At 41.6% G+C, this 15,518-nt stretch overlaps 1 protein-coding gene across 6 annotated transcripts in view; it reads right to left on the bottom strand.

Moving 5' to 3' along the window:
• TNFRSF19 (TNF receptor superfamily member 19) overlaps positions 1–15,518 on the bottom strand; it is a 122,985-nt gene that overhangs the window by 101,506 nt on the left and 5,961 nt on the right. For 4 of the 6 annotated variants that reach the window (XR_003092579.1, XM_025196619.1, XM_014516880.2 and 1 more), the window contains exons 2-3: positions 7,974–8,075; positions 7,700–7,809 (exon numbers count right to left, since the gene is read on the bottom strand). Coding sequence is in view for 4 of the 6 variants with exons in the window: in XM_025196619.1 (XP_025052404.1) it covers positions 7,700–7,809; positions 7,974–8,042 (179 nt within the window). In the remaining 2 variants the exon portion in view is untranslated. Of the gene's footprint in view, positions 1–7,698; positions 7,810–7,973; positions 8,076–15,058; positions 15,407–15,518 lie in introns of those variants that run through there. The other 2 variants (XM_006017616.3, XM_025196620.1) reach the window with 2 other exon arrangements.

A 15,518-nucleotide genomic window follows, 5' to 3' on the forward strand; every position in this document is an offset into this window, starting at 1 on the left:
AGCCCCACCCCTCTTCCCTGCCTATGCAGGGGATCGGACTCGATGATCTATTGAGGTCCCTTCTGAACCTAGAATCTATGAATCTATAAGGCCCCTCACCTAGGTATGTGATGTCAGTCCCATAGGCAGAGGGAGCAGGTTTCCCCCTCCCTCAGGAATGTATCCAGCTCAGGCTCACATGGTGCAGAGATGGTGCAGAGGAGTGACCATGGTAACCAAATTGTCAGGTAGCAGAGTTTTGGAGAGAGACAGGGATGGTATTCTGTCAAAAGCTCAAAGCACACCAAATCGATCCAAACTGAGTGGCAGCCAGCGGGAGCCCAGGGAAGGGTGGTAGGAGTCCAGGGTCCACTCTGGCACGTGGTGCTGGAGCGGGTGGGGAGAAGCAGTAGCAGTGAAAAGGGGTGGGTGGGGGGCTGGGTAGCATGAGCTTGGAGCCCAGGTTGGCAGGGCCCAGGGTCCATTGTGGCACGTGGTCCTGGAGTGGCCAGCGGGCAGGGAGGAATGGCGGCCAAAGTAAAAAGGGGCAAGTGGGGAGTATGAGCATGGGCCCTAGGCCAGTGGGGCAGCAGGAGCATGGGGTCCAAGGCCAGGGCCGGCAGGAGTGCAGGGCCTAGGCCGGTGCAAGCTGAGCCCACAGAGCTCCCCCGTCCCGGGATGCAGCCTGGGCCCTGTTCTGCTCTGGTCACACACTCACCTGTGGGGTACGGACACCATCCTGAGCCTGCAGTGATCTGCTAGTGATAGCTTGTCCCAGTGACACGTGCCCTGGAGGGAACCCCTGCTCAGCAAAGTGGGGTGTAGGCGGGTGGGTGGCCCCACTGCTTCCCCTCCGCCAGAGCCCTGCTGCCTTCTCACCATAAATCCCTGGGCGGATGGATCCCCGACTCAGGCCCCATGGGTGGGGTGGCTGGGGCTACACACAGGTCCACGGGTGGCTGGCGGGTGCGGGTCGGCAGGGGCCATCATGGCGGGGGAAACAATGAGGCCGGGAGGAGCTGATGCCTTCCCTGGGAGAGCCTGCGTGGTACCTTGCCGGGAGCAGCCCAGCCGGGGAGAGCAGGGCCCGGGCCAGCAGGGCCCAGGGTGGGGCTGCAGGAGCACAAGGTTTGGGTCAGCAGGTGGTGTGGAACTAATTATCTTTATTTACATTAAATCCTCTGGGGAAATGGGTTTCGCTTAATGCTGTTTCGCTTAGAGCTCAGTTTTTCTGGGGGTTGCCTGTATCCAATTACCTGTGGGTACCCACTTCTCACAAGACAATCACTACCTCTCCAATCCTTGAGTTTTAATCCTCAAAAGGAATTTACAAAACACGTTTCATAGATGTGCCTACGAACTTTACTTCATAAGTCTGCTGGATACAAAAAATCATGGACTTAATATAGACATTGGATTTATAACACATTACAACCCGCCTGATATCTGCTACCCTAGGTAACCTGCCTCCAGCTGACCACTTGCATTCCTTCACACATCTCCCTCCTGCCCACCCCCCATCTCTACCCATTATCTTCCAAATTTCCACTCATTTGCATTTTCACAGATCTGTATGTTGTTATTAGCTTCTTCTCTACCTTGGAGAGCACATAACACCAGCAGAGTCTCCCCATGCCTGACGAAGGATGTTTGTGCCCAAAAGCTTGCATAGATATTTTTTCCAATTATTTAGTTAGTCTAATAAGAGATCTCACATCTACCCAAAGAACTTTGCCTGCCTATGTCCTTAGACCAAGCCAGCTACAACCAACAACGAGGTAACTTGTCTGCATTTTACAAGTCACATTATTCTATCACCACTTCAACATTCGCTCTTCCCCCTCCCTCACTTCCTGTCTCACCTATTGTCTTCCACCCCTCTGATCCTCACTGCCAGGCATTTGCATTTTCACAGGCCTGCATTTTGTATTTTGGCTTCTATTCTACCCAGGAGAGCACACAATTCATCAGCAGATTCTCAATATACCTGAAGAAGGATGTTTGTGCCCAAAAGCTTGCAAAGAACTATTTTTCCAACTATTTAGTTGGTCTAATAAAAGATATCACATTTACCCAAACAATTTTGTCTCAAAATAGACTGTAGCATTCCCTTTGTACCTATACTTGTAATACACACAAATGAATTACAGACCAGAAAAGCATTCTTCTCTACCTAAGCAGAAACCACTAAGATCCACCCAAAAGACACAAGCATGATGATGAATTGCACAATATTAACTCTGAGTGCTTACAGTCCATAGTAGAACTCACCAGCATGTGCTGCAAGGAGCTAACACTTTTCTTAGTAAGGATAATGGCATACATGTACAAGCATTCATCAGGATAAATGATACTAGGTCTCATGACTGGACTGTCATCTTTCTACAGATTCAGCCTGCTCATACTATAGGATATGTTGGACAGGCTAACAGAAAACACAAAAGAGCAAATCCCTTATCTTCTTGGATGATAAACGCTAACATTAGCAGTCCAGGTCTGCCTACAATCATTCCTTACCCTCCAGAGTGTGCATGTCACCCTACAATTTAGTACTGTCCAAGTTCGAGGACAATACTAAACTGTGGGGTGAAGTGTACACTCTGAAGGGTAGGGAATGATTGCAGGCAGACCTGGACAGGTTAGAAAAATGGGCAGTACACAATAGGATGCAGTACAACAAGGACAAGTGCAGAGTGCTGCACCTAGGGTGCAAAAATAACCAGCACACCTACTGGCTGGGAAGTGACTTTCTCAGCAGTACAGAAGCGGAAAGGGGTGTCAGAGTCACAGTGGACTCCAAGATGAACATGAGTCGTCAGCATGACAAAATCATCAACAAAGCTAATTGCACTTTATCATGCATCAGCATGATGACAAATATTTGTGTGACAAATAGAACCAATGAGGTGATACTTCCCCTCTATGTGGTCAGACAACAGTTGGAGTACTGTATCCAGTTTTGGGTGCCATACTTCAAGAAGGATGTTGATAAACTTGAGAGGGTCCAGAGGAGGGCCACTCATATGGTCAGGGGCTTACAGGACAAGCCCTATAAGGAGAGACTGAGGGACCTGGACCTCTTCAGCCTCCGCAACAGAAGGCTGAGAGGGGGACGCTGCAAGGGATCGGAGATGTTCTGTTCACCAGACGCCTCTTGGGGTAACAAGGAACAATAGTCAGTGTGACATAGAGCAGATTTAGGCTAGGTATCAGGAAAAATGCCTTCACAGTAAGGGTGGCGAAAATTTGGAAGGGGCTTCCAAGGGAGGTGGTGCTCTCCCCTACCTTGGGGGTCTTTAAGAGAAAGCTGGATAGGCATCTGACTGGGGTCATCTTACCCCAACGCTCTTTCCTGCCTAGGCTGGGGGTCAGACTTGATGATCTGTTGAGGTCCCTTCCAACACTAGCATCTATGAATCTGTGAATTATTTAAATCAGTAGTTCTCAACCTTTTTAGACTTCAGACATCCCTCCTCCAGTTTTCAAAATGTAGCAGCACTCCATTTAAAAATTAAATATAAATATTGTATCACTGTTATAACATTATGTGATTAACGAATGGGCTATTAATTTTATTACTATTATATAATACACAAAATAACAGTACAATTCTCTTGGGCTGCTCCCCCCTGGCTCTGCCTGGCCCTCTGAATGTTTGCTCCTAGCATAGCACATGGACTCCCTACACCCAGTCCCCACAGGGACTTTAGGGATGGCAGCATAAGCATCTAGCGAATTTAGATGCCTCCATGATTAGACGAAAGTTGAAGACCTAAATTTTGGATTTAGAGCTAAAGCCACAAAGGGATTTTACCCTGTGGTATCTATGTACTACTTCCTCAGCACTTCAGGAAATACCACTCTTGAGCACACCCTAGTCACTCATTTCCACTTCATAGACACCAAATCCCAAAATGAGGTGGTGAAGCTGGTACAGGGCTACCCCATAAGTGATTTTGACAGTAGCAGGAGGGAGAGAAGGCAGCCCTAAGGCAGCTTCACCACCTTTTTTCTGGGTCTGGCACATAAGGAACAGTGATGGGTTGACCAGACATGCTCAAAAGTGATCCCCCCAGGGAGCACTGGGGAAGTGGTGTAGACACATCTGTTATGGGTCTAGTCTTTTTGAAAAAAAGGACTAAGGACTAACTGGTCTGCATCATATCTTAATGCAATACATACAGAAGTAGAATGGTTTTTAAAAAGCAGTAGTATATAAAGCACTACATTTGTGCTTGCTTCTATAAACTCACAGGAAGGTAAATGCTCATAAATTTAAGATCTGAGACCACTTTTCTGCAAGTAGCCTTAATTAAGTCAACTACTTCAACAAGTTACTCACATACACAGAAATTTGCAGGCTCAGATCCTAGTCATGCTGTCTCACATGCTAGACACATATGGAGTGTATATGGTGTCAAGACCTCCTGGCGTGCCAGGATGGATGTGGACCATGAGGCTTCTGGTGGGTTAGATCCAGCCTGGAGCATGGAGAAGGCTGCTGTGGCTAGTGTGGTGCTTGTGAGTCTTGATGCAGTGAGGAGTCTGGGCGTGGGGGGCTACTGGCAAAAGGAAGGTTCTGGGGGCAGTCACCATGGCAAGCCAAACTTGCCATAGACAGCTAGGCCAGCAGGTTTTAAGAGCCCTGAATTCCACAGCAGCCTATGCCCCCAACTTCTAGTGGCCTGCTGGAAAGCTCAGCATGTTGTATGTTTGACACCTTTATATCCTTAATAAAGTACGAGTTGTCATGGATATTGTAGTTGAATGCATTGAAAATATATACACCATACCAAGAATTTGTGTGAGAGCAATAGAGAAAAGAGAAAAGTATATTTCATGCACAATTTTGTAAGACTGAAATTCTTGAGTAACTTTTAAACTCTAAGGATTCTTTGAGTAAATCCTTTCAAAGCCACAAACCACAATGCTCAACTATACTTTTTTCCAGAGCTGAATATAGTAAGAACGATAAAACCGTCATTGCCAGCTTTCTTTGAGAAGAAAAAACAGTAAAGTCTAAAGCTGTTTAATGTTTAATTACAAGATCACCCTTTAAAACTACACAAATCAGTTGGCCATAAAAAAACCAAAACTTTAAAAATTGCGTTTGGTTCCTTCTAAATAAAAAGGCAAATTCTGTTTTTATCCATTTTCACTAAAATGTAGGACAAGATTTAGCCTACTATATTCAAAGAAGGTAGTAATTTAGTAATTGGTATTTAACAGACTGACATGCATCTTACAACTATTTCACTATGCATGTGTTTACTGAATAATATATTCCATCATAATAGCTCTTAATATTTTAATTTCTCGGTCCTATAAAAATACAGGAGACCCTCACCATTCGCGGGGGATACATTCTCATATCCCCTGTGAATGGCTAAATCCACAAATAAGGCACTGTGTTCATGAACGCAGCGCCCCTGGTGGCTGGGGTGGGGAGGGGAGCATAGCTGTGCTGGCAGTGGTGGGAGCACGGCAGCAGGAAGCGCAGAGCTCCTGAGGGGCTCCTGCAAGTGTATTTAAGATGCAGGTTCGGCATTTGTGAATATTTTAAACCGCGAATGCAAAACCCACGAATAGCAAGGGTTTCCTGTATTTGTTTCACAGATCTGTAAAAGGATTCCTCTTGAAATTAAAAAAAAATCTTTCTAAGGAAAAATATTTTAATTAGGCCTAGAATGCTGACCAATTCAGCTATAACACTTTTTTTTTTGTTATAGGTTCATAGGAAAGTAGGGCTGGAAGGGACCTCACCAGATCATTTAATCCAGACCCTTGTTCAACCATCTCAGTCAAGTGTCTAACCTGCTTTTTGAAAACTTCCAAGGATAGAACTTCTGCAATTTCCCTAGGTAGCCTGTTCCAAAGCTCGATCACCCTTATAGTCAGAAAGATCCTCCTCATCTCCAGCCTAAATTGCCCTGTGCTGCAGCTGGAGGCCACTGCTCTTAGTTCTGTCCTCTGACAATGGAGAAAAGCCCATCTCCATCCTCTCTCTAAATCACCCCTCAGATAATAGATGACTTATCAAATCCCCTCTCAGTCTTCTCTTTTCTAGGCTAAATATCCCTAGCTCTTTCAGCCTTTCCAAAGTCTTGTCTCCTGGGTCCCTAATCATTTTTGTTCTGTGCTGGACTCTCCATTCTGTCCACATCCTTTATAAAGTGTGGGGCCCAAAACTGATCATAGTACTCCAGGTACATGAGGCCTTGCCAGCACTGAACTGAGCAAAAGAATAATTTCCCTTAATTTGCAAGTGACACTCCTGTTAATACAACCTAATATGTCCCTTTCAGCTGGGTGCAGGAATCATTAGACCCAGGGTGTCAAATGCATTTATCCCTGTGGGCCACATCTGGACCGCAGAGCTTCTCCCAGGTTTGATCCAGACCCACTTCTGGTGTCAGAGATAGTGGCAACAGCATTTAATCCCTGCAGCTGCCTTAACTACTGTGTCAGCTGTGGTAGCTGCAGCAGTTAACACTGCATCCCCATTAGGGATCCATACATGAGATTTCGCATCAGGGTGAACAAGTGTAGCATTAACAATATGCTACTGTGTCAGCTCAGGGAACTGTAGAGGTCTCCACCACTGCCACTTGCACCTCACTCTGCTGCTGAAATCATGTCCCCTCCAAGAGCCCCATAGACAGATTTCACATCTCCACAGACCTGGATAGCCCACAGGTCATACGTTTGACACACCACATTATATTATAAAGTGTTACTCCATTTTGAAGCCTCTTTCTCACTCAGCAAATCTTGAACTCCTCACTTCACGGTAGGCCACAGCGAAAATGCTCATGGCATAGCCATGTCAGATTCTAACAAATCTGTGAATTCTTTTAAATACCTTGTCACAAATACAAGCACACGAGAAGGAAGGACTCCACAGTGACACAGGTTTAATAGGAGGGATGGAGAATACCTCCCTAGAGCCTATATACCTATAGCTAAAATATTTGCCTCTGAAGTAGCTCCCCTCAGGCTGAAATGGAACTAAGTATGCATCTCTGTTACTAGGTAAGCGCTCTCAAAAGGTAAATCTGCACCTAAAAGTTAATATTTTTAAAAAGCAACTTGAGATTGATACTTTATAACATCTCCCAATACACAAGAAACTCAAAAAATGCTGCTATATTATTTTTCTAGCTTTGTTCATTACATTTAAGTATTTTAAAAGGTAATACCCAAACAAAAAGCTATGTTAAAATGGAGTGAAGGTTGAGAGTATGTATCAGTTAACTTACAGGGATATTGTAATTATCCCCAATCCAAAGCACTATGAGCCCAGCAGCTTCAGAAATAAGGTTATACTTATCATATCCAAATATCTTGAGGTAAGAAATACATAATTAAGGCATTCAAAAAAGCCTTTTGTTTGCCAGAATGCTTAGAGGGAAATTTTAGGTGTGGGAAATATGCCTTTTAAATTAAGGTTAATCAAATCAGGGACCATAAATACTAAATTGCCTAAGTTAAAATTGTTTAGTTACCTCAAGACAACACAATTTTCTGACCCAGATATGTTTGGTTTTACATCTAAGAACTAAACATTATTTTAGAAAAGAAAATTGTTAACAAGAAGTCAAGAATCTTAAAAATAGTTTCATGAAAATATAGATACCCATTATTTTAACCAAAATATATAAACAGATTTGTGAAAATAGAGGATAAAATTAAGGTAGTGCTATTTTGCAGTATATCTACCTTTGACAGCTCCATTCCAGGTCCACACTGTTCACAAAGAATACAGTTTCCAGCATGATCCCTAAATTCTTGTTCTCTACAATCTCCCGTCTCACAAGTTGCTCTACTCAACTAAAACAAAAGATAAAATAAATCAGCAATCTTTTACATTAAATGTGGAATTTATATCGAGCCCAAAATTTGATTTCAAAGGTTGCATTCTTTAACAATTAGTTAAAAATAGATTTTTTTTCTAATATTTATGATGAAAAAAGAAGTGTTGATTATTTACTTACCAAATATGCTAGCAGAAGCATTAGCATCTTCAGTATTTTATTTAGTCTTTGTAATCCTTCAGTGTCCATTGTTTTGTTATAAAATCTTTCCCCTATGAAGAACTAAATCAAAAGGAAAGAGGAAAACTGTTAAAAATCTTTAAAGTTGCAAAATTAATTTAAATAAGAACATACTATTTAATACTTAGAATTCTATAGGGTTTTGTATGCTGAAACATGCAAAATAAAATTTGGATAGTTGACAGGATTAGGTTTCGTAGTCCTTGCAAAGATGAGGGTTTGTAAACCAGCCAGGGTCACAAACAGCTGCAAAGATTTTAAATGACAGCTATAAAAGACATTCAGAATAGAATGATCAAGTGGGTCACATCACATATACTTCAGATCACCACAGAAAAAGACTAATTTTAAAAAAGGAAGAGGGAAGAAAAACCTTAAGAGCCTTGCCCATCACATTTTAGGGAACAGTAAAAAAACTGAACCTAGTAAGTTGGAAATGGCAGAGATCTGATTACTCCAAAAGCTAGAACATGTTAGAAGTTTACAATAAATTTAAGACCATGATCTGCACAGCTACCCACACTCAAAAATGTTAGTGGAATGTCAACTGGGAACTAACTTCTTATTTCTGAGTTTGGCAGCCAAACACAAATTCAAACTGAATTTGCTGTGCAAAATATTCTACTATGCTTCAGTTCACAAAGTTTAGGAGTATAAAGTCTCTTACTCTGTAAGTAGGAATAGCCAAGAATTCAATACTAATTTCCCCTTCTTGTTCTAATTTTGTAACACCATTCTTTTAAGCTATAGGAAAAAAGAATCTTTGCAGAAGAAATGCCTGACAAATAAAGGGAGGCAGGACATAATACAGGTGACAGATAGCTGTAAAGTACCATATTTTACTGCATATAACCCCCACCTTTTCTCCCCCAAACCAGCTGGTGAAAAGTGGAGTGCACATTATATGCAAGAAAAACAACTCTCCAAAGTTCTGGAAATTTGATGGCAGGGGAGTGGTAACAGCATTAATCACTGTGGCTCCTAGAGCCACAACAATTAACACTGCCACCTCTCATCTGCCGCCAAGTTTCTAGAACCACGGGGACCCCTCCGCCAGATGACATGACCCTGCATGCCAGACTGGGCTGGTGTGTGGGACTGGTTTGTGGCCCAACCTAGCACATGGCCCTGGACATGGCACATCAGGTCTAACCCAACACACACCCCAAAACAGCATGTGGCCCTGGACATGGCCCACAGGGTCCAACCCAGTGCCTGGCTCTAGAACAAGTGTATGGGGTCAGCCCTGGAGTCATTGTGCCAGGTCTGAACTGGCATGCTGCTAGAGTGATCCTGGACCTGGTGTCCAGTCCTGGAACTGACATATCAGGTCCAACCTAGCATGTGACCCCAGAATCAGCATGTGGCCCCACGGGGACCTGGAGTGCAGTCCTGGACCTGTAATACTGAAGCCAGCACATGGGGTCAGACTTGACGTATGGACCCGGACAAAGCATGCCAGGTCAGTCTGTGGACCTAAACCAACAGGAAGGGCTAGCAGCAGGCTTGGGAGCAGGCTCAGCTTCCTAGCTGCTGCTACTCAGTTACTAGACATGATGATCTCTTCTCTTTTTTGCAAGATACCCTTCTAAAACAAGGTGCGTACTAGATGCAGGGGATGTGCTGTATGTGGAAAAAATATAGTATGTGTGGTGGTATCAAATTGTTAGGAAAAAAGTAGATTATCAAAATGGAGGAGATTATAAAATTCTTGAAAAAAATCTACTTAGTAAAATCTAAACATTTTGCTAAAGCATTTGAAAAGATTACCGTACAATTCACATGCTAATCCTAGGAGCGAAGTGGCCCTGTGCAAACGTGGCTCCATGGTTTCCAGTTCAGACTCTAGTTCTTATACATACAAGTGTCTCAGCATACTAGCTGTGGCTCAGCACAGAACTGCTGAATGCCAAGCAGACAAACCCTTAAAGAGCTCAATGTTTAGCTTATTAAATAAATAAATAAAGGCAGATTGAGAAGTAACTTGATTTATGTATAAACTCCTTATGACAAGAAAAAACACTGGATATGAAAGGTATCTTTAACCTATTAAGAAAGACTTAGCAAGAACTATCAGCTAGAAGTTAATACCAAAATTCAAGTGAAGAAACAAAACCCACCTTTTTTTCCCCCTCCAAGCTATGGGAGTAAAAATACTACAGTGGTACAAACTACTAAGTGGTGCATTCTTCATATTTAAACGTTGTCAGAATAAGACTGGATACATTTCTGGGAAAATATACTTTAGGAAAATACAAGTTATACTTAAGCAAAAACAAGTTCTTAGGCTCAGTAGAAGAGTAATAGTGAAATTTAATAGCCAATCTTCTAGTCTGATCTGATAGCAGATCAGACTAGAAGATCTAATGGTCGCTCCTGGCCTGAAATCCATCAGCCTTTGCATTTTTTATTACATAATTAATTTTAAGAATCAGGAAAAAGAGTATGTGAAGTTTAAGATGGCCAAGATAGTCTTGTGAAGAGTGAGACTGAAACTGTGGCTGCACTAAAGTTAATGGAAAAACTCCCATTGACTTCAAAAGGGGCAGAACTTCACTCAACGGATTTTTGATACCAGCAAATAGACTTTTCTTCCTGGAAGAACATGAGATTCCATATATATATATATATATATATATATATCCTTAATTGCTATAAAAGTAGAACAAACACTAAGTCAGGCAATCAAGAATAATATAAAGTAGGAAAGAAGAAAATTGGATGGCTTTATATAGCTTTGAATTCAGTACACAATGATTACTCTGATTATAAATTGTGTGTATTTATATTATTTATTGTATTCCACAATCATTATTCAATGTGTTTCTAGATTGCTAATGTCTATAATCACAACACTATCCCTGAGTTTAGAAATGACATTTTTCAATTAATGCTGTTTTCCTTAGAGCTAAAAACAGTTATTCTATTTTGGGAGAGTGTTTACTTTTCTCTGACTCTTGATTCAATGTGAATATAAGTCTGTGAAGTGTCAAAACAGAAGTTTAAATAACATACAATTGTTGTTTTTCACACATCTACTTAAAAGCATCTAAATACCTTGTTAAAGCATACTAATGAAACAAAATATAAACCTGTGGCATAATCTAAACAGTCTGGATAGTCTTGCACAGCAAGCCACTTCAATTTTCTTCTTTATTTTTTTCATAAATTAAAGAACAGCTTGATTTATTAGCCACCAGATGCAGCACTTGCTATAGGTAACAGTTTAATTGCAGTAAGTAAAGCTATATTAAATTTATGCAATGAAACTACATTCGTCCCATACACTTTTTCCAATATGCAATAACCTAAAACTTTAATATAGTTTTAAAGTCAGCTGGCATACATGCAATTTATTAAAACCAGTGCTGAAATAAAGCCAGTAATATGAATATATTTTGATTACTTTAACACTGGTTTTATAATCACATTGGATTAAAAACAAATGCCAGTCCATACCATCATTCCTTAACAGTCTTTACCATCTTCTGGTTATCAATACATACAATTTTACTAGTAACTTTTCATTTCTGTTATGTTTCTGATCTTAGTTGTTTGGAGTCACCAAATCCTTTACTAAGTGATCTTATTACGCATGAGGCTCAGACTTTTAGAACCTATGAAGTACAGAGAAGTGTACAGTGAACAGAAACAACACATTTTTTGTTGTGTTAAGTGTGGATATGTTTTTCTTATTGCAACTGTGAAATATTTGCTACCGAAAAGAAAATTTACCAGCTTTATAACTCTACTGCCAAATCCAACACGTTCAAACATCAGGCATTCCAAAATACTGAGCCCAACATCAAGTTCTGAAAACAGAGCGTTTTTGAGCTGGCATCAAAATTATCACGGACTTACGTTTTAATGTGCCTTACACTAACTATTCGACACATACATGACACAAACAAACAATCCCTCTCAATTTAACTCATCTTTAAAAATATGATACATCATCCAAATACTATCTGGGTTTAACCTAGTTTCAACTTCCAAAAGAAACTTGTGAACTTCTGGATCTTAAACTTCAGAAGACTTAGGTAGCTTAATGGCTGAGTAACATGTTCAGAGCTTTTAACTAGACGTGGTTTTGTATCATGCAATTATTGTAATTATTGTTCCAGTTCCTACAAAGAATCCCAGGAGAAATACCAGCTATTACATGAAAAAAACCAGAAGGGTGGCTACAAAACACAAAGACTTTTTGTACAAGTACACAGAGGATTAAGACTTTACTGTTCCTGATTAACTTTATATTAAAATAAATCAAGGGGCTGAGGCATAGTCATAACTGACTGTCCTAGAAGCAAGTCTTTAGAGAAACAGATCTGTGCCAACTATGTATTTCCTATTTTTGTCTGCAGCTTGAAGGTTCTGGTGAAAAAGTAGCACTTAATAGTTTGCCATTGGGCAAATTTGTTCTCTCCATGTGAACTGGCAGACACAAGGCGTTCATTCTACATATTATTCACAGTAACAAGTAACTAAAGATGTTTTTAAGTTTTGAATGTATGCCCTCACACATTAACTCACCAAACTTAGATAGCTCCCACTCTCCTGTAAATATAATTTATTTATCAAAATGAGGGAATTTGAAAAAAACCCCCTTATGTTACATATCTTATCATCAGTAAAGCCATATGAGATATATGGTGTTATGTTAACCCAAAATATATTAGGAAATATGATAATTGGAGGTCACATAGTCACTTTGTAGTGTTCCCATGAACATTAACAAGTGTAATCTCACAGTTTTAAGGTCACATACAGTCCATATGCAGTTAACTGATTAGTTTGCCACTCCTGGGAAAATGAAAATAAATGCATATTATCCACTAGTGACCAAGTATCAAGAGTTGATAATGGGGAATGCTGGCAGGGAATCAGAACAAGGATTAATTAAATAATAGTGGCCCAGTATCCGCAAAGCAAATTATACATTTACTGTATACCCACATACACAGGCCACCTATACAGAGGCGATATCTAGCAATAAATGCAAGTGGCTTATGATAAGTTTATCACACCTGTTAGATTGCCCAATAACCTATTATCCTCTGCATTTTATTTTAGCATTCAACAATCTTAGGCAATATCTATATTTTTTTCATACAAGTCAGCTGGCCAGAGAGATTTCCTCAGTCTAAATGAAGAATTTCACCAAGAAAGACTACTCCAGCTAGAAACCCTGGCTTGGCACTCCTGTCAATAGTGTCTAGTAAAGGGGAGCATCCCCACTTCCCCAATGGGTTGAAGTCACAGAGCACTAAAATGCTGAGTGAGATGTGAGACACCCTGGTGTGTAGGACACTTCCTCATATATTCCCATAGCCCAGAATAACTGGTTCTACATTCTGCAAGACTCTGGACAAGGAGGAGAATTGAAGCTTTTAGGGTTCCTGCTGCGAAGATAGTACACCTTTTCTTCAGACTGCTTCCTACTTCATGTTTTCACCCCTGTGACTCAGTAAAGAGGGAAAGTGCAGCAGATGACATCAGCAGTCAGTGCCTCTGGGGCAAGAAAGGAGAAGGAGAGGAAAGAAGCTAAAGGGACAAGCAATGGAATTAAAAAGTGGAAGACAGGAGAGAAGCAGAACTAATAGGAGCAAAGGGACTATGACCATTGTGCAAACCCTCACATTGTTCTGTCCCACCCTGAAATCATGTCTCTCCCAACTCTCCTTACCAAGTTTACAAGCCTTTTCTCCACCTCTTCTGAAGGGAGCAAGGAGTAAGGACCTGACTTATGTCCCCTGCTCTTACTGTTCTGGGAATACCTGCATGTGAACACAGATCCCATTTACTGCCCCTAGACACGATGGCACTTAATTATGCATATTCCATAAAATGTCACATGTGGAGCAGAATGAACCTTGGCAGCTATGCATTTGTTTGTAGCTGTGTAAGGACCTGGAATATCAGATAGTAAAAATTTGACATGATTAAGTCAAGTAAAGCTGTAATTAGCTTTACTTGATCTAATCAAGTAAACACGGTCCATCTCCCCCCGCCCATAAAGCATCTTTGCTTCTTCTGAGCTCTGTATGCTTGGACTTGTGTAATTTAAGGCACCTGGCTCTACAGGCAGCATAAATAAAAGTGCAATAAATCTTTAAAACTCCCCCCAAAATTTATCTATCATTCACCATATTTACAGAATATGTGATAGTGTAGTGTGGCACAAAGGTTTCATCTGCATCAGTTGAGAATCAACTGCAGTATTCACTTTTGGCTGACTGCTCATGAGCGATGTACATAAACCCTTCTTGCTAAAGCCACTACGTCAGCTCATTGTCTATATTTTTAATCTAAATGGTTCCTGGACTAGCATTTTTAAAGGAAATATTTATCTGACAAAACACAAAGTGGTAGCACTTTACCTATACCAGAATGGATCTCTTTAGGATCAGAGCCTGCAACTCAAGTGCTCATGGTCACTGAAATCAGTGGGGCTACTCAGGATAGTAATAATTATTCCAGTTAGTATCAGGGTCAGCTCTGCAGTATGTAATGTTGCTGCACATAGCTCACTTTTCTTGTTCTTTAACTTCTAAAGGAAATGGATCTGCCGAATGAAGTTCCAGATTAAAAGCTTAACTCTATTTAGGAACGCTGGTCAGACCCCATACACAACTACAATCAAAATGATCATGTTTGTATTACACTCTTCGTTCCATTTATAGCACGATACACTACTGGGTTTTTTTTTTTGTTTTGTGTCCTACACTGTTAACCCACTCTGCACTTAACCTTTTTATTCTTGTAAGGGCTGCTTTTGTTATTACTGGACTGAGCAGTAACACATTAGCATCTCTTTTAACTAGGCCTCCTGGGAGAGCTTTTGGAAACTATATAATGTTTTAAATAGCACAGAACTGGATTGCTATGAGCCTGCAGACTTCTCCTAGCCTGGTGCTGAAAATGAGTATGGTAAAACAGGGGAAATCTATCCTGGTTAACAAAGCCTGCATAAGGTAAGGTAGTGAGGCCCATTTTTTCATAGCCTCCTTACACAACATCCTTACCTGCTTGTTTCTTCTTGAAGCACTCAGTTACATCAGGGCCTCGGTATATGTTATGCTTGGAGCACTCACATGTTGATGGGTGGTAGGGCTAGCTCCAGTTTGGAGCAGTCCCACCTTCAGGCCAGCAGGGGCCTGGAGGACTGAAAGGTAAGAACAACCCCCCCGCCCCACCCCGCTTACTTTGGGCTACCTGGACTGTCTCTATCCCAGGGGAGCAGACAGGGAAGGATTCAACTGCCTGTAGGGCTGTCTCTGGGCCAGAAGAGCAGCAGCCCTGCATCTGCATCAGCAGGGCCAGGCAGGCAGAGTGACCTTTCCCTGCCTGCTCCCTTGTGGTGGCCACAAGTGTGGGGAGGAGGAGGTCAGCGAGCGGGATCCGGAAGGCAGTGGGGAGGGGGGGTCACAGCGAGGTGCAGCCGCAGCAGCCCGGCAGCAGGGATCCGTCCCGAGCGGCGTCGAG

Source organism: Alligator sinensis, unplaced genomic scaffold (genome assembly GCF_000455745.1).
Source record: "Alligator sinensis unplaced genomic scaffold, ASM45574v1 scaffold777_1, whole genome shotgun sequence".
NCBI classification, from domain to species: domain Eukaryota; kingdom Metazoa; phylum Chordata; order Crocodylia; family Alligatoridae; genus Alligator; species Alligator sinensis.